At 41.6% G+C, this 24,779-nt stretch overlaps 1 protein-coding gene across 26 annotated transcripts in view; it reads left to right on the forward strand.

The window, feature by feature from the left end:
• ARHGEF7 (Rho guanine nucleotide exchange factor 7) overlaps window positions 1-24,779 on the forward strand; it is a 191,828-nt gene that overhangs the window by 28,777 nt on the left and 138,272 nt on the right. For 11 of the 26 annotated variants that reach the window (XM_054447144.2, XM_054447148.2, XM_054447141.2 and 8 more), the window contains exon 2: window positions 12,624-12,710. In XM_054447144.2, the coding sequence (XP_054303119.2) occupies window positions 12,624-12,710 (87 nt within the window). The other 15 variants (XM_063651166.1, XM_063651169.1, XM_063651170.1 and 12 more) reach the window with 8 other exon arrangements.

Genomic DNA, 24,779 nt, shown 5'->3' on the forward strand with positions numbered 1-24,779 from the left:
GACCTTATTTTTTAGAGCAGTTTTAGGTTTCCAGAAGAACTGAGCAAAAAGTACTGAGTTCCTATACACTCCCTTCTTTCAGCCCACCCACTTTCCCCCATTATTAACACCCTACATTAGTATAATGCACCTGTTACAATTGATAAGCTGATACTGATACTTTATTATTAACTAAATAAAGTTCACAGTTTCCATTAGGGATCACTGTGTGTTGTATGTTCTGTGGGTTTTGACAAGTGTATAATGACCTGTAGCCACTGTATAATATCATGCAGAGTAGTTTCACTGCCCTGAAGTCCTCTTTACTCCGCCTAGTCATCCCTCCCTCACCTCAACCCCTGGCAACTGTTGATCTTTTTACTGTCCCCATGTTTTTTTTTTTTAAATTACATTTATTGGTTTATTATAAGGATATTGCAAAGGCTACAGCTGAAGACACATGTAGTGCGAGCTACGGGGGAAGTGTCACACAGCTTCCATGCCCTCCCTGGGTGTGCCCCCTCCAGGAACCTCTACGTATTCAGCTGCCTGGAAGCTCCAAAAGTTTTATCTTTTCCAGAATGTCATATAGTTATAACTACATATTCTATAGCCTTTCTGATCGGCTTCTTTCACTTAGCAATATGCATTTAAGTTTCCTCCATATTTTTTTTTATGGATTGATAGCCCATTTCTTTCTATCACTGAATAATCCCATTGTATAATGTACCACTGTTTTTTCTCCATTCACCTATTGAAGTACATCTTGCTTGCTTCCAAGTGTTGGCAATTGTGAAGAAAGTTGCTATAAACAAATGTGTGCAGGTTTTTGTGTGGATATACGTTTTCAGCCCCACGTGGGTAAATATAATACCAAGGAGCACAATTGCTGGATCATATGGTAAGCCTACATTTAGCTTTGTAGGAGACTGCCCAACTGCCTTCTAGTGGCTGCACCATTTTGCATTCCCACCAGCAATGAATGCGAGTTCCATTGCTCCACATTCTTGCCAGCATTTGGTGTTGACAGTTTTGTGGATTTTGGCCATTCTAATAGGTATGCAGTGGCATCTCCTTGTTTTAATTTACATTTCCCTTATAATATATGATGTTGGACATCTTTTCATGTGCTTATTTACCATCTGTGTATCTTTGTTGGTGTTTTTTTCACATCTTTCGCCCATTTTTAAAACTGAGTTGTTTTCTTAATGAGTTTTAAGAGTTCTTTATACTTTCAGAATACAAGTTATTGGCTAGATGTGTTTTGCAAATATCTCCTCCCTGTCGGTGGCTTGTCTTCTTGTTCTCTCAAGGACTTTGGCTTTTCCTGAGTGAAATGGGGAGCTTTTAATGGTTTTGAGTGGAGGAGTGACATTACAGGCAAATTATAAATAATGATAGTAATATGAACCAAATGGAATTCTTGTGTATACATTAGCAGCCTTATCTTTAAGTAATGAAGATCAGTATTTCTAAGTGGTTTTTAAAAAATGCATTTCCCAAGTACAGATTGCCACACATCTTATTCACAGCTATGGCCCTATTTATCTCAGCCCACACTGCTGATACTTGAGTTTTGGGTAATAATGATCTTTTTGTCAACCTTTTTGTTACTCACAGATAATATGAAAGTCCCAACTGGCCTGTCTTTCATGTAAGAGGCTTTTATAGCCCACAAGTGTCCTTGGCCAACGCTTCCTGCCCTCTCTTCCTCCTCTCACCTCTCTCTCTAGGGCAGGCCCAACTGCTATTTATAGAGAGATGTGCTTAACTGTGGATGTCCTCAGCTGTTTCCAGTCCCCTTATTTCACTTTCTTCCTCTGGGTGAATGGCTCCCTCCTGCTTCACCATCTCCTCTCCAAAATGAGCCTGCCTCTTTGCATGCCTTCAAATCCCCCACAAGTTAACATGTAGATGAAAACAGATTTCTTCCTAGGTGGTTGGGTTCAGTCTTCTCTTAGGTGGCTCTGAGACTTGAACTTGCATTAAACACAGCTTCGAACCAAAGACTCTTGGGTGGGAAGGTCCAGGAACAAAACAGTGCACGACTGTGGAGCTCCCACTCTTGTCCCCTGACTTCACTGTGTGTGGAGCTGGACGGCAGGAAGACACTTCAGAAGCAAATCTGAGTAGTGGAGGCAAACAAATGCAGGGCCGCCATAAAAAACTCTAGACGTCTGAGAACATAAATATGAACAGCAGAGTAGCACTCGGGACTGCAGGGACAGGAGCTGCCATTCTCACCGAGGTGCCTTGGTCAAGAATAGGATGTTGGGTTATTGGTGAGGCAGAGAGTAGATACAGGAGGCAACATCCCGGCAGAGAACAGACTGCTTGTGCTGAGGGTGGACATGACCCTGCCTCATTTCGAAACTCACCCAGACAATGACTACACAGCCAGTACCCACCTTGGATTCACTAACACATTTCCGTCAGAGGCCACAGTCTTCTCCATAAGTGTCTTTAACAATGGGTAATAAGAAAATAATCACCAACCATGCTGAAGTGCACTCAGTGGGAGAGGGAACATGCCAAAGGGTCAGAAACAGTAGAGCAAGGGAGCTTAACAAGAAAGTGATGGGCAGCTCTGATTCACAGAATGCCATGCCATCATTTACAGTCTGTTTCCATTAGGTCACAAGCATGAAGGTGAAAGAAAAAAAACAATTATTCCACGTGAACAGGTGAAAGAACAATCTTCGACCACAAGACTCAACTTGAATTGTCTTATGAATCTGTACTGCTCTCAGTTTTCTTGTACCCAGATCCTTCAAGGGCACATGGAATGGTGGCTGCCGATGGAAGTGGCGAGACATCAACCGTGCCCATCCCAGCTGCACTTGCTTCCTGGGGGTCTGCATCGCCGCAGCCTAACCTTGAGGGGTGGCAGGGTACGTGCTGTTTCCCAGCTCACTCTCATTCAACAATTAAGATACAACTGCTACGTTTTCATCTAACAATACTGGGAGAACAAAATACGACTCAATGGTGAAATGTCTTCTGGGTTATCTGATGAAGTTTTATCTTTAAATATTTTGTTATCCATTTTTGGCATTGCTGTGAATTTGGGACTGTTGCCACCAATTCTGAGGGATTTTAAACTGTGCTTTTAGAGTTTGTGAGAACCAAGCCTCAAGGGATGCATGAGACAGTTGAAGCACTGTAGTCTTGTTGGTCTCTCTTTGACATTTCATGTCTCTGGCATATCTGAATTTAGGTTGGGAACTGGAGGTTGGGAACTGGGAACTGGATTACTACCCTTTATAATCTGGCCAGTTCCATACTCAGGGAAAACAATTTGTTCCTAGATGGCTGCAGCGTTTCATTTAGAGTTGAGCTTTGGGATTTCTTGAAGAAGGAATGCAAAAGAGAAACATGCTTTATAAAAGGTTTAAATTTCTTCCAGTAAATGACTTGCTTAGTATGCTAAAGACTTTTTGGGGGAGCAGCTTACTTGTCTGGTATTTAACAGTCAAATCCTTGGCATTTCTGCCTGTTGCTTCATGTTTTCCAATGGATTTGGAAGAAGAGTTGTCCTGGAGACTTCCAAGTTAGCTCCACTGACCTACATTTTCACTCCATTTAACATTATTGACTGTGGAATGAGCCAGAGTGCTGTGGAAGAGCATAATTCCTGATCAGAAGACAGCTGCAATTTAATTAGAATAAAGCAGTGACTACCATGTAATTAAAAATTAGATGAACCATTGAATGCTAAGCGGACTTTTAGAAGGTGAACTTAGGATTTCAAACCTACTATTGCATCTTTGCATGACATGGTGGAGATCTGCCCTACAAAGACCCCAGCATGCTGGCAGCCCAGCTGTCTTGAGGACTGTTTTGTGATGGGGCAGTCACGTTGGCCTGAGGGGAAGAATAATAGATTGGGAGTGGTCATCGTCTTCTTCTCTAATGTATTTAATAATACTTGCACATGGGACAACATTCAAAGGGTGCAATAAGTAGAGAGAGAAAAGCACATTTCTCTTGCTTGTTCCCTTGTCCTCCATGCCCAATTCTGTTTCCCCGTAGGGAACTCTTGTTAAGTGTCTGGCATATGCTTGCAGAGACAGCTCCATGCATTTCTAAACACCTACATACATTTTCTTCTTGCTTTTTTTTTGAAAAAATAGAAAAGGTAGATATTATCCACAGTGTTCCCAATGTTCCCTACTGCGCCAAACATAACTTGGAGATTGTAACATATCAGGATATAAAGCTGCCCCTTTTTTAAAGGCTGTATGGTAGTGGTGATAGTCTGTTTGTGGAAGCATTAGAATTCATTTAATGTGTCCTCTAGATTGTTTCCAATCGTTTGCCATTACATTGTGTTCTAATTTTAGATGCTGCCAGGAAGCACCCCAGGTTAGGGGCCAGGCAGAAAACAGATAGATGGCACACTGAACAGAGGTGGTTTATGAGATGATTTATGAAGTGAGGGCAGGAAGAAGGACAACTTAGAAGAGATGAGTTAATGACTGAAAAGTCATTAACTCTCCCTGACCCCGAAGGGAAAGGTCAAGGGAAGCAGGGTTTCTCCAGCCAGTGAGAGCTGTAGTTACAGGAGAGGCTGCCTGACAGGAGCCATGGTCTTCCGCCAGTGGTGTGTTGGTAAATGTTAAACACCTGGCTGTTTGCGAGGGGGGGCCCTGGCATGTACCGTTTGCTAATTTCTGTGCTGTAGGTACTTACACCAGGGCTTTCAAGACACAAGTGTGACAGGGTGAGACCCATACAGCCCCCTGTGAGCCAGCTCCAGCATCTACCGCTCTAGGCCCCTGCTTCCTGCCAGGGCCCCCTATTGGCTCAACCCCACCAGAAGCCAGAGAGCAGGGAAGCCTGGTTGATGCAGTCCTCAGAGGTCGGTGCAGGTTGGTGAAGTCCACAGGCTGTGTAGTTTTGGACACGACATTTCAGCTGAGTCCCTGTTTTCTCATCTGTAAAATACCAGAACTACCTCAAAAGTTTTCTGTGACCCTTTCAGCTAAGGTTCTTTGTTTCACTTACTCCGTGATGAGTGGATTTGGTGACCCAAGTGAGTTAGGTCATTTAGTGCACAGTTGCTGACTATTTAACATGAGACATTGGTGGGCCCTGCAGTTAGGGAGCTTATGTCTAATGAGGGAGATGAGATGTGCACAAGTAGGTCCAGCTGTGTTGTAGGTCTAGCTGTGGACAGAACCACACACATTCAGAGGAGGAAGTGATCTTTCATAGCTGGGGTGTGAGATTTGATGGCAAAGACCTGGGGTGACCTTCGTTCTGTGGTTGGGAGTCTGCATTATTCTCCAAGTAGGAAAAAAACAGAACACTTCTAGAGTCAGTCTATATATACCACTAGATTCTCTAAGTATGGCCCTGATACCATCAATGTCTACAGGGAACTTGTTGGAAATCCAAATTCTTGGGTTCCACTCCACCTACTGAATCTGTGTTACTCCAGGTGATTCTGGTGCATGTAGATGTTTAAGAAACACTGAGTTATACCATACCAGTGGTTCCCAAACCCGGCTGAAAATCAGAATCAGATGAAGACTTTAAACATACACACACACGTGCACACTGACGCTAGGCTCCTGGGCTGTATGTACTTCAGATCTACGCAGAATCAGAATCTCCCTGGGGAGATAAATACTTCTCAGATGTGACTATTTTCTACCGTTGATCTTAATTGTTGAGATAACATTGAACCTGTTTAATTATTTGCCTTGCTGATACTGCTTGTTCTTCCTTCTGTAGTGGTTTTTTACTCAAACTCTTTCAAAGTTTGAGAGTCTTTAAATTCTGAGAGGTGGCAGCTGTCTTAGTTGGCTCTGCTTTGGTTGAGGGTGGAGATGATTGTTCCTGCCCTGGAGTAGTTGGTAAGGACATGACATGAAAACTGGATAGCTGTGGACGCTTCTGAAGTCTGACCTTAATGTTGCTTTGTGATTAATTTGTAGCAAATTTTCATATCACACACACTGCTTATCAAATATTAAGTACAAAAGCCATACTTTGAAGGAAAATTGTAATGATTCTGGGACTGGCTATGCCTCTGCCTGGTTAGAGTTCTTGATGGAAAAGCCTGGAGTTTATTACCATGGAGAATTTGGCACAGGATTTCTGAAAAGTGAACTGGGCAGAGTTGTTGGTCATTTGAGGCCTGAGTTTTCTGAATATTTCTGGAGACTACATGAAAAAGGAGACTTCCCCACCCCTTTGAATTGTGAAGGCTTTGCTGATTATAAATAAAGCTATGAACATTGTTGTACATGGCTTTCAGTGGACTTATGCTTTCACCTCTCTTGGGTAAATACCTAGGAAAGGAATGCCGGTCTTAGGGTAGATGTATATTTAACTTTTCAAGAAACTGCCAGTTTTCTAAGCATACCATTTACACTCCCATTAGTCGTGTCTGGGAATTCCAATTACTTTACATCCTTGCCAACACTTGATATATTGTCATCCCTTTCCATTTGATCCATTCTGGTGGGGTGCAGTGTTATCTGTGGTTTTAATTTGCATTTCCCTAATGACTAAAGAGGTTGAAGTGTTTTTCACGTGCTCACTGACCATTCGTTCCTATAGCTTCTTCAGCGAAATATTAAAGGGACTTTCAATCATCTTGTTTGTATCATAATATTCCAAACATGTTTTTCCACTGCAGCTTCACCCATGATCTCAGCTGCCCTTTTCTACTTGCCATCCTTGAGAACACCCTGGACTGCCAAAATGGCACGCCTTTGAGATGCCGTTCCATTTGCCTCTTCACCCTTCTGGGCCCAACTCAGAGGTCACCTTTTATGCTGGTTAAGCCTCTAGCCCTGCCCTATCTCTGCAGAATTTAGGTTTCCCTCTGCCATGCTTCTGTAGTGCTGAGTCTACATCTCCGTTAGCCACACTTGCCATGCTGTGTGCAAGCTTCTGTGCGTCTCACTCTTTGCATTCACCGTGCTTATGCCATCATCTACAGAGGAGTCTAAGCCCAATATTGCTGGATTAATTTATTACCCATTTCATCCTCCCAGCCACTCTGTGCAAAAAGATGTGTTAGCCTTAAATCAGGGACAAGGGCATAGACCCAAGAGGTCAAGTGACTTGTCCAGTGTGACACAACATATTTGTTACACAGCCAGGTACTACTTACTATAAAGTTTTGACTCTTTGACATTACAGTTTTCCAAACAAGTGTGTTTTAGATACAGTGTTCTTTGACCTAGCTTGCTACAGGTATGCATGTACATGTACAGAAATATTTTTCAAGGGATATGCAGGCACAGGATGGTATTAAGGGAATCCACTTCCAGACCCTCAGCTTGCATACACAGTCACCTAAAACTGACTAGCCTTAGAAGGTGCCAAGCCACGGAAGACATGAAGCTGGTTTGGCCGCCCCATCTCCTCTCTCACGATAGCCATTCTCCCAGTTCATACAGAAACGCAGACTTCGCACCTGTCATCTTCCTGAGGTACACTGCTGCAGGATGGAAAACTTCCAGGCCGTGGAACAAAGAGACAGTGAGAAATATTGATGGTATTAGGGAGTCAATGACTTTAACGACTGAAATTTTGCTACTCAGGGGTTTCCACTTCTTAGCTTTCACAGAAATCAAAGGAGACCTAATCAAGTTGTTAATAAATGATTTAAAATATTTTTAACTTATGAGAGACCATATCTGGACTTTGTCCATGTAACTCAGAAGACTTCAAAGAGTTAAGTTATATCATGACAAATCTCCTTCCATTTTCAAGTATTTATTTTTGTGAACAAAGTTTTCCAGGGTTTGCATAAAAATCCTCCAAGATAGGAAAACAAGTGATGCTAGATCATACCTCACTCTAGCAAAAAGTGATAGTCATTCATGGGTAAATTAACAAACTAAAAAAAAAGCCCTATACATTTCATTAAAAAAACCATTTCTGGCCAGGTGCGATGGCTTACGCCTGTAATCCCAGCACTTTGGGAGTCTGAGGCGGGCAGATTGCTTGAGCCCAGGAGTTCAAGACCAGCCTGGGCAACATAGTAAGACCACTATCTCTGAAAAAAAAAAAAAGAAAAGAAAAAGAAATACACTTCCAGATAAAACTTTGCTTTTTATATGTAATAATTTATAAAAACTGTAACATATTGTTTTCATCATTTGTGTACTCATAATAGTTGTGTTAACTCAGTTCAGAAAAAAATCATAGCAATTAGATTCTTATGGCTTAATACTCTTAAATGTAGAGTCAATTATCATTATTTGTGGTAGTTATGTTCTAGAAAGTTACCTTGATCACTGAATTACTGGCAAATGCAACACTGCTCTGAGGAGAAATATAACGTTAGGATACACGAAGACTCTGGCCAGAACATTTTGCCAACCAATCAATACATAACCTTGTTTTATGTGTATTTTTGTTTGAAGATAGCTTATTTAATATAAATTTCTTACAATTAATCATATGCAGTATTTCTTTATAATAAACACTGTGTTTCAGTTACAGCATTATGTACTCCTATGACTACTAGTTTAATTCTCAGTCATAAGTACACACATGCACACAATACACATATACAGTACTCACATAACACGGAATACTGTGAACATGCTTTATACTGTATAGCACAGTAATAACAAATACATGAAGTCCTGAAAAAAGCATTAAGTGAAGATTAAGTATTTAAAGTTTTATACACATTAACTAAAGTCTTACTGTAATGGAGCTGCAGGATGTGTGATGGTCAGTGAGTGCACTGTGGTTTACCCTATCAACCTTAGCTTGCCCCATGAAAATCAAAAGAGGCTGGTGGAACTCACCTTGCACAAGAGGAAGAGGTCAGTAAGGGCAGCACATTGTGATCCGGCAGAGCTACCTTAGCAGTTTGTCTTTTGCAACTTGTTGATGGTGTTGGCAACTGTCTCTCAAACTGGCTAGAAAAATTGGTTCAGCCTTGTCTTCCTGGCTTTTCGCCTCAAATCTTTAAGCATCTCAGAAGAAGGGATAAATGCAGTGGAAGTAAGGTGCTTAAATGTGAGGCTACGTTCAAGTACAGGGTCACATTCTTCCATGTCATTGAAAATTTTTTCCAAGGCAGAATTCTATTCTGATATTTTGGCTGCCGTGAGAGGGACAATTCTTGGAGTCTTAGGGTGACTTTCATCCCTGACTATGCTGCCGTGTTTTGCCATCTCACCCAGGTTTTTGTTTGTGGGTTCTACTGCGTTCTCTGACAAAATTTCCTCCACATCTTCTTCCTTCATGTCATTGAAACCTTCTCCACTTATTTGCCATGCAATATGCATTGTTTTTTTACATTGTTTTTTATATTTTCTGAAACAACTTCAAAGCCTTGAAAAGTTTTCACAGAGTCTGGTCAGATGTTTTCCCAGCAGTTATTGATAGTAGCCTGCTTGATGCCGTCCCGGGCTGTGCCAACATAATCAATAATGCTGCTTATAGTGAGTGATTTCCAGTAGTCTATCATGGTGGCTTCCTTGTTGGCGTCAAGAGCCTCACAAGCTTTACAATAAAGTTCCCTCGTGTAGTGTGCCTTGAAAGTTTGTATTATGCCCTGAGGGGCTGGATGAGAGCTGTAGTATTGGGGGCATGAAAAGAACTTCTTTGTTGGGGTGAGCATTTTCAAGTTCATCGTGCAATGAACTGTGGCATTATCCAAAATTAATAAGACCCAGAAAGCAAGGTTTTTGCCCTGGAGGTATTGTTCAGCTTCTGGAATGAAGCAGTGGTGGAACCAATCCCAGAATGTTTCAGATACCATCCATGCTTTTCTATTCTACCTCCAATGGACTGGCATGCAGTTCAGGTTTTTCCCTTTAAGGGCTCATGGGTTTTGGGCTCTGTACACCATCAGAGGTTTGCACTTAAAGTCACCCTTGGCATTGTGCACAATAGCAAGGTTGAATGCTTTAAAGCCAGGGGCTTGCGTGACCATTTACATTACATAGGTTAATTTACCAGCATTCTTATAAAACAAGCAGTCTCATCAGCATTGAAAACCTGCTCTTTAACATAACCCTTTAACCCTTTTCACGTCTAACACTTACCAGGCGTTTTTAAAATTCTTCCGCAGCCTCCTTATGGCAGAACCTGCCTTGCCTGCAAGTTTAAAATTTGATTTCATGCTGTACCGCCTTTTGAAATGTGCCAGCCAGCCTGCACTAGCTGAGAAGGGTTTAACATTTTCCTGACCTTGGGTAATATGGCTGTAAATTTCTTTGGCTTTCAGCCTCACAACAATACTGCCCACTACACTTTTTTTTATTGGTTGTCGTCTCATGAATCCACAAATTTAGCTGCTTTTCCATCTTTTCCATAGCTTCATCATGCATTATAGATGTTACTTTAGCACTTTCTGGAGCAGCCTCATGTACAGATGTGAATGTACCGTATTGTTGATTCATTAACATTGAACTCATGGCCAATAGCACTGTAACTCATGCCCGAACGAAGCTTATCTAACACATGTATTTTCTCTGTTAAGACACATCACAGCCTTCTTGCGCTTAGGGACATTAGACAGCATTTCAGCACTACGCTTGGGGGCCATTTGAAACAGAGCAATCACTATCGGAAAGCACAGAAATTTGAAAAACGTGACACTGAGTGAGAAGAGGACATATATTTACAGAATGAGAACTAAAAAAAGAAGGCAGAGCATGGCCTTGTTCAAGCACAGCTGGGAACGTGTACATAAGGTGATCCAAATTTTTCACTGTTCTGCATGTGTCCACATATGACTGAGAGTGCTTCAAGTATTGATTTTTGGGTTACACATAATTTTTAGCAAGTAGCTGAGTTCATAAATACAGATTTTGAATGATGATTGACTGTATTTGTAGAGGTCACTTGTCAAAAAAGAGTGTGTTTCAAGCATAAAAATAGACTATATGAGGATACAACTTTTTGGGTGAAGTGGAATGAATTAAAGGAGAAAGAATTAATGTCTGACTTGTTCAGAAACTTTTTAGATGGAGAAATGGGTATTACGTTTCTATTACATTTAGATTCTATTGGATATATTTTTTATAAAGGATGCAATGGTTTAATTTAAAAATGTCTTCAGAATGTCAGAAATTACATCCTTTACAACTATTTAAAACTATGAAGAAAAAAATTAGGTATTACCTAGATATGTGATAATTTTTGAAAATTATTTTAAAGAGAAGAGCAAAATGGATTAGGAAGCAGCTTTGCTTTTGCCATTCCACTGAAAAAATGTATAATTTCGATGGAAACATGTCAGCACTTGCTTGTAGGAATTTTTCAACTATAGAAAGAAAAAAGCTTCATTTCATCCCTTTTGGCATTGCTGAACACTTGGTTTTTATGTATAAAACACCTGAGCACCATGAAATGAAACCACAGTATTCCTGAGAATAACCTGGTGAAATGTCGTGATTTTCTCCTACAGTACAGGACAAAAATGCCTTTAATGTCCTCAAATGCTAGAGTTCTAGATGACGCATTAGTTTAAATGTCAACGCTTAATGTCTTCACATGTAATTTGGAACAGAAATTTTCTTACAGTTAAAATAATCCTTAGAGTAAAAAACAAAATAAAGTTTTTCGTATGTCTCAGGCTTCTTAAAATTTTCTAGTAATTGGTACTGTTTCTGGTTTCCTTAGTTTCTTGCCGTGGGTAAGTTCCAAACACCTTACATGTGTTGCTTTAGTCCAATTCTACCTTGGACTAAAGCACTAGGGAGTCTGTAGGCGCCTTCCTGCGCTCCTCCACTGCGGTGGATCCAGAATTTCTTCTCAGCTGACTTACTGGTTTTCATGTTAACTGTCTATTTCGGTTAATCATTCATGAAGCACGTGGCTTATATTTGGGAAAACATTGCACCTTAATCCCAACATGCATAATTTATGTTGCTTAATTATTTTAAGTCATTGCATTAGAATAGTAACTGCGCTCTCCATGAGCCTTCGCTAGAAAGAAGGGAAGAAATCCCAGGTTCTCTCCCAACAATCAGGGGTTACTCAAGCCGCCCGAGTTCTCTGGGGCCCCTTTGGGCCAGGCTGCGTCCACTTGGGAGAGGCCGAGGACCGGGCGCCAAGAGGCAGCGGCGTCCGCGCTCGGGGCCGAGCCGGGTGCGCTGTGTCTGCGGGGCCAGGCCAAGGACCTGGCGCAGGGAGGAGGCCGCGCGCGGTGCCGGGCCTTGTCGGCTGCGTCCGCGGGGCTGGGGCTGAGGCCGAAGACTGGACAGGAGGCGGCGGCAGTGGCCGCGCGTGGGGCCAACCGGTGGGCTCCCTCTACCGGACCGAGGCCCAGCACTGGGCCGGAGGAGGTGGCAGCTCGCCGGGTAAGCAGGGTGGGCTGCCTCTGCGGGGGCGAACACCCGGCGCCAGCCGAAGACGTCCGGCGCGGGCCGGCGGGGGCGCGGTCTGAGGACGTCACTTCCGGCTCCGGGGCTCACTTCCTGGTGCGGGAAGGGGCAGAGATTGGTGCAGCCCCGGAGGAAGAAAAAAGGGTGAGGAGAAGCAGCGGCTGAGCGGCTTGGCATCTGGGGCAGCGGGCTCGCTCCAGGCCGTCGGGGGCCGCTCGCCAGCGTCGCCCGCTGTGTTGGGAGCGCGGGCCGTGGGCGTCGCTCGGCCTTGTCCGCGGCCTGCCCGCTGCCGGCCACGGCGCTTAGCGCTTGTGCTCTGTGTTGCAGGTCTACCCGGAGCCCCGGAGCGAGAGCGAGTGCCTGAGAAACATCCGCGAGTTCCTGCGCGGCTGCGGGGCTTCCCTGCGCCTGGAGGTGAGCGCGGGCGGCCACGGGTCGAGGGAGGGGCCGGGAAGACGGGGTTGGGCCCAGGGTGGGTGCTTCGCTCCAGCCGGACCTCCCGCCTCCTCCGCGCCCGGGTCCGAGCCTCCCCGGCCGCTCGGGGTTACGGGATGTGTGGAGCGGGGCGTTGCGGGTTTGGGTAACGGCCGGGAGGTGGCGGCGCGCGGGCCACCCCCAGGGCAGGGTGGAGTCTGCGTGTGGAACCCCAGACATTGCCCTCGTTGCAGTGAGGAAGAGTGGTTCTGGCCGCTGGTGGTGCAGGTGACACACATTTTCAACAACCGTTTATCAGGGGTGTGAACCGATTTCTTGGCACCTGCCTCAGCATGAACTCTGCTTTTAGAGATTGTCATCTAAAGGCTCGCATCTAGGTCTGGGTCAGGCCTTAGAATCCTCAGCAGGTGATCAGGCAAAGTCGTGCAGAAATAAAATTGGCCAGCTCTCCGCCTGCTTCTCCCAGCTGCACTCCTTTCTCTGCTTTTTCTTCCTGAGACCAGAAATTCGGTGGTTTTTCCGTACCCTCAACATTAATGTTTAGGTTAGAGAATTCACATTAACCGGTATCTGTGGTTTATAAAACATGCTGTCGGGGAACATACTGGGCGGGGTCTCGATTCCCTGTTGTAAAATGTTGTGTCACTTTACTAAACATTGTCTTTTCAGTCTTTCAGTGGCAGTTTCTGGGAATTTAACGCTTTCATTTTATTTTTCTATTGCGATTCTTCCTACACTTGGGGTAGCGCTTTAAATACAGAAATCTAGCTTTGCTTTTCTTGGGATCTACTTAAGTGGTTGCAGTCAGTCCTGTAGTTAAGTCCTGCCGTTTATGTTGCCACTTTGTCACTCTTAACCTTAGTTTTCTTATCTGTAAACTGAGATGGGCAATATCAAGCTCCCAGATAAGAGTACAGTCGGTCCTCCGTCTTAACCTTAGTTTTCTTATCTGTAAACTGAGATGGGCAATATCAAGCTCCCAGATAAGAGTACAGTCGGTCCTCCGTATCCAAGGTTACCCACCCGCGTATTCAGCCAACCTTGGATTGGAAATATTGGAGGAGGGGGAAACCAATTAAAAAAAACAATAAAAAACAACACAGTATAATGATTATTTACATATCATTTATAATGTACTAGGTAGTGTACGTAACCTAGAGATGATGTAATGTTTACGGGACTATGCCATTTTATATAAAAGACTTGAGCATCTGAGGGTTTTGGTATCCACAGAGATCCTGGAACCAATTCCCTGCTGATAAAAAGGGACAACTGTATATGAAAGCATCTTTGTAGAACCTGTTATATAGGATAACCCAACAGAGGTTTCCCTTCCCGAAGGGTAGTCTTTTGCTATAGGTTTCTCGGAAAGCCTAGAACATCAAATCTGTGAGGGCAGGTTACATGGAAAGTTTATTTAATTGAATTAGACGTGTAGGAATTCATAGATTAAAGTATTACTGGAGTTGTTTATGATTGTAAACACAAAGAAATTTATTGTTGGTAGTATTTCATGTTGGCAAGGAAATTATTACACGTAAGTGAAAGTTCTCCGTGAGATTCCAAGAAACTTAGGGCCCTTTCAAAAGGGAAAAAGACAGTGTTTCAGTAGTCTTTCCCTGATACCCTTTGTCGTATCAGCTTTGTCATTTTGTAATCCAGCTGCCTTATTGGCTGTGATAATATGCGTTGCTGGTGGCAAGTTTTACTTTTTCTTGACTTTTGTGTGGGATTTTATTATATTATCCTCTTGAAACTATTGAGTTTTGTTTATGTTAACACACTTTTGAAACTCAATTTGCACATTGATTATCTGACCTTAGTGTAAGACTTTTTAAAAAAGTTTTGTTTTAAAGTAAATTGAGGCTGGGCGTGGTGGCTCACGCATGTAATCCCAGCACTTTGGGAGGCCGAGGCGGGTGGATCACATGAGGTCGGGAGTTCGAGATCAGCCTGGCCAACATGGTGAAACCCTGTCTCTACTTAAAAAAAAAACAAACCCAAAAACAAAAATTAGCCGGGCGTGGTGGTGCGCACCTGTGGTTCCAGTTACTCGGGAGGCTGAGACGGGAGAATCCCTTGAACCCCGGAGGCAGAGGTTGCAGTGAGCTGAGATCGCCACTGCACTCCAGCCTGGGTGACAGAGCAAGACTCCCTCAAAAAAAAAAAAAAAAGTAAATTGAATGTTAAAAACTTACCGTTTTTAGTTTTCCAAAGGTTGCTGCTGACATTTCATATGGTAACTATTGTTTTTATAAGTAAGGGTTTATTTGAAGGTTCTCTGGAAGAGAGTTTTCACTAACAGATCCCAAGCATCTAGAGTAGTGCTTGGCACATAATAGGCTTTCAATAAATATTTGTTACTAATAGAATGAACTTGAGATTGTAGTTGATAGCAAGTGAGTTTCATTTTAAAGTAAAAAATAAGTTTTGACTTATTTTGTGCTATTTTTAAAGAGTAAATATCTCTTCCAGTAAATTTAAACAAGAGGCAAATGTTAGCATTCTTCAAGCTTAGTGTGAGTCACACTTGTATTTATTTATTACCTAGGAGATAATAAAAATGAAAATATGAAAACAGCACATGAAAAACCTGATAAATTGTTCAGTCATTGTGTTTTTTGGGAAGTTACCCTGAGAAGTCATTTTGTATGATATGCATCCACCTCTGGCTTCCAGCCTTGTAAGGTGATGTGAAGGGACAGGGCTGGGCCCTGAAGGACTTGGTCATCTCCCATGCGGGCCACAGTGCAGCAATTTCCCAGTGTTTAAGAATTGCTTAGGGAGTGAGGAGGGAAGGGCCTTGCACTTGTGAAATATGTTGTGGGATTTACACATTTCATTTTCACAAAATTCTGAAAGGTGGGAAATTGATAAGAAATGTTTTGAAATTACAGACACAAAACTTAAAACTGATAGCTTAAATTCTAGTTTAGCTTTTGTTCTGTGGTTGTAAATGTCAAGGTGCTTTTCTTCCAGGGGTTAGTTTAGACTGAATTGTGTTTGTAACAGATTGTTTTTGGTGTATATATTCTTATTTACTGTCAATTTAAGCTCTGCTAAGATTTGTTAAAGGGAAAAAGGAAGTAAACTTGGTTAATATGTCAGCTATTTTGGTGCATGCCCTCCTTAATTACTTGTAGAGAATCAGATATTATCCCCCAGTTCTGATTATGAAAATATTTTTATAAATTGGTTTTAAAGGAATATTGTGTGAGTTGCATTTATTGGTAAACTTTGAGAAGCACTAGGTTTTAGGTTGGAAAACTTTGAAATTTGGAAAATTAAAAAAATTTAATTAGTGTTGGAAAGCAGTGCAACTTGGATGACTTCATTTTCTTATAACTTTTTTACTTGGCATGCATAAATTTTTTTTTTTTTCCAGTTAGGGCAAAAAAACCCTAGGCACACAATTTCTCTCTATTTGTATCTCAAAAGCACCCAAAATAATAATTATTAATAAGAATAATGATGACATTGGCTGGGTGCAGTGGCTCATGCCTGTAATCCTAGCGCTTTGGGAGGCTGAGGCGGGTAGATCACCTTAGGTCAGGAGTTGGAGACCAGCATGACCAACATGGTGAAACCCCATCTCAACTAATCACGCCACTGCCCTCCAGCCTGGACAACAGAGCAAAACTCCGTCTCAAAAAAAAAAAAAAAAAAGATGATGATGATGATGTTTGTAGAATTTCACTTGAGGATAAGTGACTTACTGAGGCAAACCAAGCAAGTGATAGGACATTTCTTTGCATTTTCTTAGGTAAATAGCTACAGAGAAATTCAGAGTGATTTCTGTTTCCAGTTTTTTGCTGTGTTACTGTGGAATTCTGATTCAAGTGTTGTAGCTACTGTAGGGTGTGTATGTGTGCATGTGTGTGTGTGCACATGCTTCTTTGTTCACTGAAAAGGTCGCAATGAATTAGCCTCCAAGATGTTCCCACCCTATACAACATTGTCTGATTAGGCATCTGACAACTAGGGAAGCAGGTGAAATGTAACTGGCAAAAGCAGATTTTATGTTCCTAGGAGAAAGCTTGTTTGGTTAAAGCCATCACACCTGTAACATGTGCTGTGTTTGGTTAAAGCCATCACACCTGTAACATGTTTACCAGTTTTTTATTTCAAGAGCTGAAAGTTAAGGATATAAGATTCCAGTTGTTTAAATGATACATTATTAAGCTCACATTAATAACATGTGGTTTCAGGAATATTAGCAACAAAATTATTATAATAAAGCTATGGATTTTAACTTAGTTCTGTTTGAAAGAAAGATGTCTACTGTTCTCGATATTTATATTCATACATAATAGAAAAGGGTAATCTTGATGGATAGTTTGATATTAATGAGGCTTTTTTGCTTAAGAATTGACTGTGGGCTCACATACAGTGTTACCATCACTACTTGAAAGGAAAACAAAACATTTCAGATGAAACTGGGTGAGCCTGTTCTCATAGTTGCCAAGAGGGAATAAAGCCAATTTGTCAAGTGTAAGCAAACCACAGCTCTTTCTTGTCATAGACCATTTCTGGAATAGTTATGTTTGATATGATAGGGATGGTAACCCTAATATATTAATAATTGATCTTTCCAGCTCCTTGGCACAGCAACTAATGCTAAAATTATCTGCAGGTTTCACAGTTGCTGTTCATTTACTTAACTGTTTTTCTGGAAAAATGGAAAGCATCCAAAGGCCCAGGTGGTTCAGAACAGAAATCTGCTGTTTTCTCATCCTCACCCTTGGAAGTTTTTGGTTGGTTTTTTGGTCTCTCAGATCAACAGAGCATGAAATGTAGACCAGCTAGTCACATAAAGCTTGCGTCATATCCAGTTTCTTTTCTTTAATTCTTATATTTTGTTTCTAAATTGACAAATAGTTGCGTGTATTTATGGAGTAACATCATTATGTTATGGTATATGAATGCACTGTGGAATGATTAAGTCAGGGGAATGAACATACCTGTTACCTCACATACTTCTTATTTCTTTGTGGTAAGAACATTTAAAATCTAATCTTTTAGCAATTTTGAAATATACTTTACATTATTGTTAACGGTAGTCACCTGCTGTACAATAGATCACTAAAGTTTATTCCTCCCATCCAACTGAAATTTTGTACCCTTTGACTAACATCTCCCCTTTCCCTGTCTAGCTCTTGTTCCCTCCTTCCCAGCCTCCTCAGCATCTGGTAACCACCATTCTCTTGTCTGCTTCTGTGAGTTCAGCTTTTTTACACTTTGCATATAGGTGAGATCATGCAGTATTTGTCTTTTTGTGCCCTGCTTTCTCTTAGCATAATGTTCTCCAGGTTCATTCATTGTTGTTGCAAATAACAGGATTTCCTTTCTTTAAAAGTCTGACTAGTATTCTATTGTGTATATATCCCACATTTTCTTTATTCTCTCATCTTTCAGTGGACACTTAGATTGATTTTATATCTTGGTTGTTGTGAATAGTGCTGTCATGAAAATGGGAGTGCAGACATCTCTTCAACATACTGATTTTAGTTTCTTTGGCTATATACCCAGTAGTGGGATTGCTGGATCATATGATAATTCTGTTTTTAGATTTTTGAGGAACCTCCATACTGTTTCCCAGAATGGCTTCAGGAATTTACATTCCCACCAACAATGTGCAAGGCTTATCTTTTCTCCACATCCTTGCCAACACCTGTCGCTTTTCATCTTTTTGATAATAGCCATTCTACAGTTGTGAGATGCTCTCAGGATTTGAATGTGCATTTCTCTGATGATTAGTGATGTTGAACATTTTCTAATCTGTTGGCCATTTGTATGTCTTTTGAGAAATATCTTTTCGGGTCCTTTGCTCATCATTTTTTAACCAGGTTTTTTTTTTTTGTTACTGAGTTTTTAAATATATTTTGGATATTAGCTTCTTATCAGATGTATGGTTTGCAAATATTTTCTTTCCATTCTGTGAGTTGTCTCTTAATTCTGTTTTGCTGTGCGTAATCTTTTCAGTTTGATGAAATCACATTTATCTTATTTTTGTCTTTGTTTTCAGTGCTTTTGGGGTCATATCCAATAACTCATTGTCCAGACCAGTGTCATGGAGCTTTCCATGGTGCTTATTTCTGGTAGTTTCATAGTTTCAGGTCTTACATTTAAGTCTTTAGTCCATTTTGAGTTCATTTTTGTATGTGTTGTGTGACAAGGTTCCAATTTAATTTTTCTGCATGTGGATATCCAATTTTCCCAGCACCATATGTTGAAGACTGTCCTTTCCCCTTTGGGTGTTCTTGGCACCTTTGTCAAAGATCTGTTGCCTGTATTATGTGAGTTTAATTCTCAGCTCTCTATTCTGTTCTGTTGGTCTATGTGTCTGCTTTTATGCTAGTGCCATGCTGTTTTGGCTGCTATAGCTTGGTAATACACTTTGAAATCAGGTAGTGTGATGCCTCTGGCTTTGTTCTTTTTACTTAAGATTGCTTTAGTTATTGGGTTTTTTTTTTTTTTTTTTTTGTGATTCCATGTGAATTTCAGGATAATTTTTCTATATCTATGAAGAATACCATTGTAAATTTGGTAGACATTGCATTGAATCTGTGGATCACCTTGGGCAATATAGATGTTTTAACAATACAGGTTAAGCATGCTGACTGATATGGTTTGGCTGTGTCCACACCCAGATCTCATCTTGAATTGTAATCCGCATAATGCCCACGTCTAGGGAGAGACCTAGGAGATTATGGGGATTACAATTCAGGATGAGATTTGGAGTTAGAGATCAGCCTGGGCTATGTGGCAAAACCTCATCTCTACAAAGAAAAAAAAAACTATTGGATAGTGCTGGATCCAGTAGAATCCTAGGAGATTGGATCATGGGGGTGATTTCCCCCATGCTGTTCTTGTGATAACGAGGGAGTTCTCAGGAGATCTGACGGTTTTATAAGGGGCTCCTCCGCCTTTGCTCCTCACTCTTCTCTCCCCTGCTGCCCTGTGAAGAGGTGCCTTTCGCCATGATTGTAAATTTCCTGCGGCCTCCCCAGCCATGTGGAACTGTGAGTCGTTTAAACCTCTTTTCTTTATAAATTACCCAGTCTCGGGTATGTCTTTATAACAGTGTGAACATGGATTAATATACATGCCAAACCTGAAAATCCATAATGCTCCAAAATCTGAAACTCTTTGAGCACCAGTGTGACACTCAAAGGAAATGCTCATTGGAATGTTTTGGATTTTCAGGATTTGGGATGCTCAACTGATAACTATAATGAAAATATCCCCAAATCTGAAATACAAAACACTTCTGATCCCAACTTGTGTCACTTCTGAGAATGTGTACATGATGCTGAGTAGCACAGAGCATGCTTGTGGCATGGGTGCTAAATGGTCAGCTCGGCACACTCACAGCTAGTAATTGTGACTTTGATCTTCAGCTGATTTCTCCTTTTTTTATTCAGGGTTATTGCTCACTCCTGGTAGCTCTCCACGATTATCAGGTGTTTGCTTCGCGGGGGACGGTATGGGGGGAGGGAATGTAGTGCCTGACCCCAACCCCTTTCCTGGGTTGCTGTCCTGTGTTGCCACTCGCCAGCTGTGCCATCAGGAAAATGGGTGTCACACGTGCTTGCCCTTTGTGTCTGTCGTGAGGATTACGTGAATTCATGCAAAACTCTTAGAACAGTGCCTGGTAGGTTGGAGGTGCCAAAGAGACATTAGGTGTTATTATCATTTGCATTATTATTCTTTCGTGTAGTTGGAGCCATATGGTATATTTTAAATCTTTACCCAGGGTTCCATATTCATTTTTTAAACTGCAGTAAATAGAGCTATGTAAGAAGAAAATGAAAAGCTGTGTAATGCTACCATCTAGAGATACCAGTGTTAAAATTAGTATTTCTTTTTTGGTCATTTTTTTTTTTTAACCATTGCAAATATGTAAATATATTTTAAAAATATCCATGACATCATAGATACATGTAATGTTTTATAACATGCTTTAATTTGATCCAGTGTGAGTCTTTTCCCATGTTAAATAATTATTTTACTACTGATTTTAATGGCTGCCTCTTAGTTCCTGGTAATAATCCCCATTTTTGGATACAGAGGTGGATTCTAAGTTTTCACGGTTGTGAACAGTGGACTGTGCAATGGACATTTCTGTACCACACCCTTAATCCTTGATTTTCTTTGTAGGACAAATTCCCCAATAGGGCACTGCAAGGCCAAAGGTGGGGGCTTTCAAAGGCTTTGAACACCTGCTACTGTACAGCTTCCAGAGAACTTTTGCCAGTAGCAGTACATGAGAGTACTCCTTCCTGTCCTATGGATGTCCTGTGGACAGCTGTCTTGAATCTGTTATATATTTTCTTTCCCTTAGGAAGATGGAAAACTTGTTATGGATAAACATTTTGGATTTCTATCTTATATCTTCTATAGTGCTTTACATTTCTGGGGATATTGCAAACTAAAATAAATGTAAGGCAGTCAACATTTCCTGCATTGGACTTTTGAAAGAGGAAAGAAAAGCTGCTAGAATTGGAAATAAAAGTTGAAAACTCTAGAAATTAGCAGTGTTATCAGCTGTTGCACAAGTAACCTCGCATGGCACTGGGTGGGACATTCTTGGGCCACTCTGTACAAGCTGGAGTTCTGGCTGTAAATGCATCTTGAGACTGTCTGCAAAGGTGAGAGGGCAGGTTTTTATTTTCTCACTTTACAGTCGAGAGACTTCAAAAGGAGTTCAGGTGGGCAGTCCAGCATCGTAAGGAGCTGGGATAATTCAGTGAGTGAGAGGTTTTGGAAAAGAAATTGCTTTACCTGTTTCTAAAACACTCATCTTCCCTGTGTATTTCCGAAGGACAAATTCTTTTATTATACTGCTTTGCCTAATGCTCAGTTCTCTTTTAGATTTCTTTTAGGCAAGATTGTGATTAGGATTTCACCCACAAGAATAGTTAAAAATATTAATACTTTTGAAAGAATTAAAACATGGGAACCACTTACTGAAACTCAAAACTTGTTGATACAGGCTTAATAATTAATTGCAATAAAAACAGAAGTAAATCTATAGTCTGAGATGGGATGCCCAGCCAAGTGTTGTCTTTGTTCTAGATTCAGACAGATGAGGAGGTAAACTGTTTACTGAAAGTTGGCGTTGAAGGTTTATGAAGCACCAAAGATAAGTTTGAGGCATTCTTTTTAGCTGGGCACCCTTCTATACTATTGATACCTAGTGTGAAATGGTTGGTCACAACATAGTGTTTATTGACTGATTTATTGAATAAGCTGTTGAAGCTGATTCCTGTGTAGAACTTTAGTTAAGGAAGTTAAGTAAAAAGATTGTTTGGGAGAAGAAATGAGTAACTATTCCCTGAACATTTTGTAGGTAGTTTAAAGAAAGACAATTTCCATTCAGACACTGTAATTATGTTTAAATTTTACCTGGCAAGAAGTGTCAATACCTTAGTGCCTTGCTGGGTGAGCACGAAGTGTTCCTGGTTATCCAGGCTGCTTTTCTAGTGTAGACAACTAGACTTCCCCCTTCATTTCAGATGTTTGGAATGTCTTAATTGTCTAGATCAGCACTATGCAATAGAAATATATTGGGAACCACAGATGTGATTTTAAATTTTTTAGTAACTGCTTTAAAAAAGTGAAGCAAAGTTAATTTTATTTTTCATTTTCAAATATTTATTTACTTATTTATTTTGGAGACAGAGTCTCACTCTATTACCCAGGCTGGAGTACAGTGGCGTGATCACGGTTCACTGCAGCCCCCACCCCACCAAGTACCTTAGACTACAGGCATACACCACTATGCCTGGCTAATTTTTGTATTTTTTGGCAGAGATGAGGTTTTGCCACGTTGCCCAGGCTGATCTCTAACTCCTGGGCTCAAGCAGTCTTCACACCTCAGCCTCCCAGAGTGCTGGGATTATAGGCATGAGCCGCTGTGCCTGGCCTAAAGTTAATTTTAATAATGCATTCTATTTAACCCAGTGTATCCATAAAATTATTTCAACATGTAATTGATATATACATATTAATGAGGTATTTTAGTTTCTTCACATTAAGTCTATAAAATCTTGTTGGAATTTGTTATGGCCACAGCACATCTTGGTTTGTATTAGCCACATTTCAGTTGCTTAGCAGCCCATTTGTGAGTGGCTCCCGTATTGCATGTTGCGTTTGGATTATTTAAGAGGCTGAAGAAATACAGTGATCTTTGAAATGAAATGGGACCAAGGTTTGTTGAGAACAAATTGTGTGTCTAGGCATTTTACTTGTACTGTTTTGTTTAAACCTCACAATGCCCTGCAGAGAAGATGGCAGTTCCCCACTTAGCAGATGAGGAGGCTGAGACTTGAAGTGATTCAGAAGTCCCAGGTCCCAGCTCAGCCAGTGAAGAGATTCGGAATTTGAACTCAGATGCACCCACTGCACTGGCTGGGTTCTTCATACGAGCATGCTGCTGCATAGTGTGGCATGAGGTGAGGTATTTGACAACATCAAGGCAATACTCTTAGGCTAACTGCTGGCAAGGCCCATGAGCAAGTTCTCTGGAGAACTTACCTGGTGACAGGGCCTGCCTCATGGGTGTGCGACTAGTGTTGCCACACAGGGCCCTGTGCTTGGTTTCATGCTCCGCTGTTGCCATCAGAAACTCTTAAGAATTTTTTGACATGGAGCTCTGCATTTCCAATTCGTGCTGGACCCTGCAATTGTGTACTTGGTCCAGCCTGCTGGTATTGTTCTTACAGGTCTGTGATCAATAACAGGATTAAGCAGCATTTTCTGAGTGCTGATTATGGCCTAGGACCCATTATGAAGTGTGTGTTAACCCAGGCTAAAAGTAGCTGTCTCAAGTTGTTATCACCATTTTCCTTACACGATTGCATCCCTGACCCCAAGCAAGCAGAATTGGGATAAGAATAACCCTCAACAATCCCTGCTACTAAAGAGTTGCTTAAAGTACTTCCTCCTGATAGGAAGTTAAGATAATTTGTTGTCTCTCATGCATTAAAAATTGCCACAGCTTCCAAGGCGGCTACCATTTTACCTGTCAGTGATAAGGACCCGTGATAATATTGGCTGTGGGTTTTGTTTTTCTAAAGGATCCTTTTGGGAAAGCCATCCTCTCCAGTGTTGGGATGATAAAAGGATGGGAAGTCGGAGTCAGCTTGAACTTACCGATCAGAGAACATGTTGGGGTTGAGTGGAGGGGAAGAGCCTCTCCGAGGAATTGGAGAGAACTTTCTACTCACATTACGTCTAACTAGCTGGAGGATAGGCACTGGGACCATATACTTGTAAGGTTCCTTCAAAGCCTGACTTGTGTGAGTCAGTGATGGAGCCACTTTCTAGATGAGCTACCGGTTTAATAATAGGACTTAGCCCCAGATTCTGCTCTCCCTTTTTGGCCCTTGACATGGGACACAGATCCCTTAGTAGGTGTTCATGCCTGGCCCATGTGGGCAGCCGGGTAAGTCTTTCCAGTGCAGCTGGTCAGTTGGTCTCACCCAAGAGTTGCGTCACTCATATCTCAGCTAGTTGTTCAGCAAGTACTGGCAGCACTTAACACATGCAGTAAAGTAGCGAGGCTGTTTTGCCACTGTGACAATGCAGTTGAGTTTTGCCTAACGTGAAAATGCTAAGTTTCTGTGTACTCTTTGCTACCCACAACCAGAAGGCTTGGAGGAACAAGCCTTCTGGTTTGTTTCTCTGCATCTCTTTCCCTTGATAAAGCAACGGTGAATTTGGTCTTAATTAGCTGTAGAGTCTGTTGAACCAACTCAGTATAGGCAGGGTAGAGGCAGAAAGAAGTGTGCACAGCGGTGCAGCTGAGGGCTTCGTGCTCCTGAGATGTTGGCACAAGAGAGGGATTCAGTGGTCAGCTCTGCATAGTCTCTCATTTTCTAGCAAATAGAATCCAGAGTGGATGGCCTCATATGTGTAAGTTCTCATGAGACTCAAATGGAAATTAGTTGTCCCTGAGGTTCTTCATGCTTGGCTGATTGAACTAGATGGTTTGAGAGGGGTATTTTGTAGATTAAAGGGTGAGATTAGGGCTGGGGAGACCAG

This window comes from Pongo pygmaeus, chromosome 14 (genome assembly GCF_028885625.2).
Source record: "Pongo pygmaeus isolate AG05252 chromosome 14, NHGRI_mPonPyg2-v2.0_pri, whole genome shotgun sequence".
Taxonomy (NCBI): domain Eukaryota; kingdom Metazoa; phylum Chordata; class Mammalia; order Primates; family Hominidae; genus Pongo; species Pongo pygmaeus.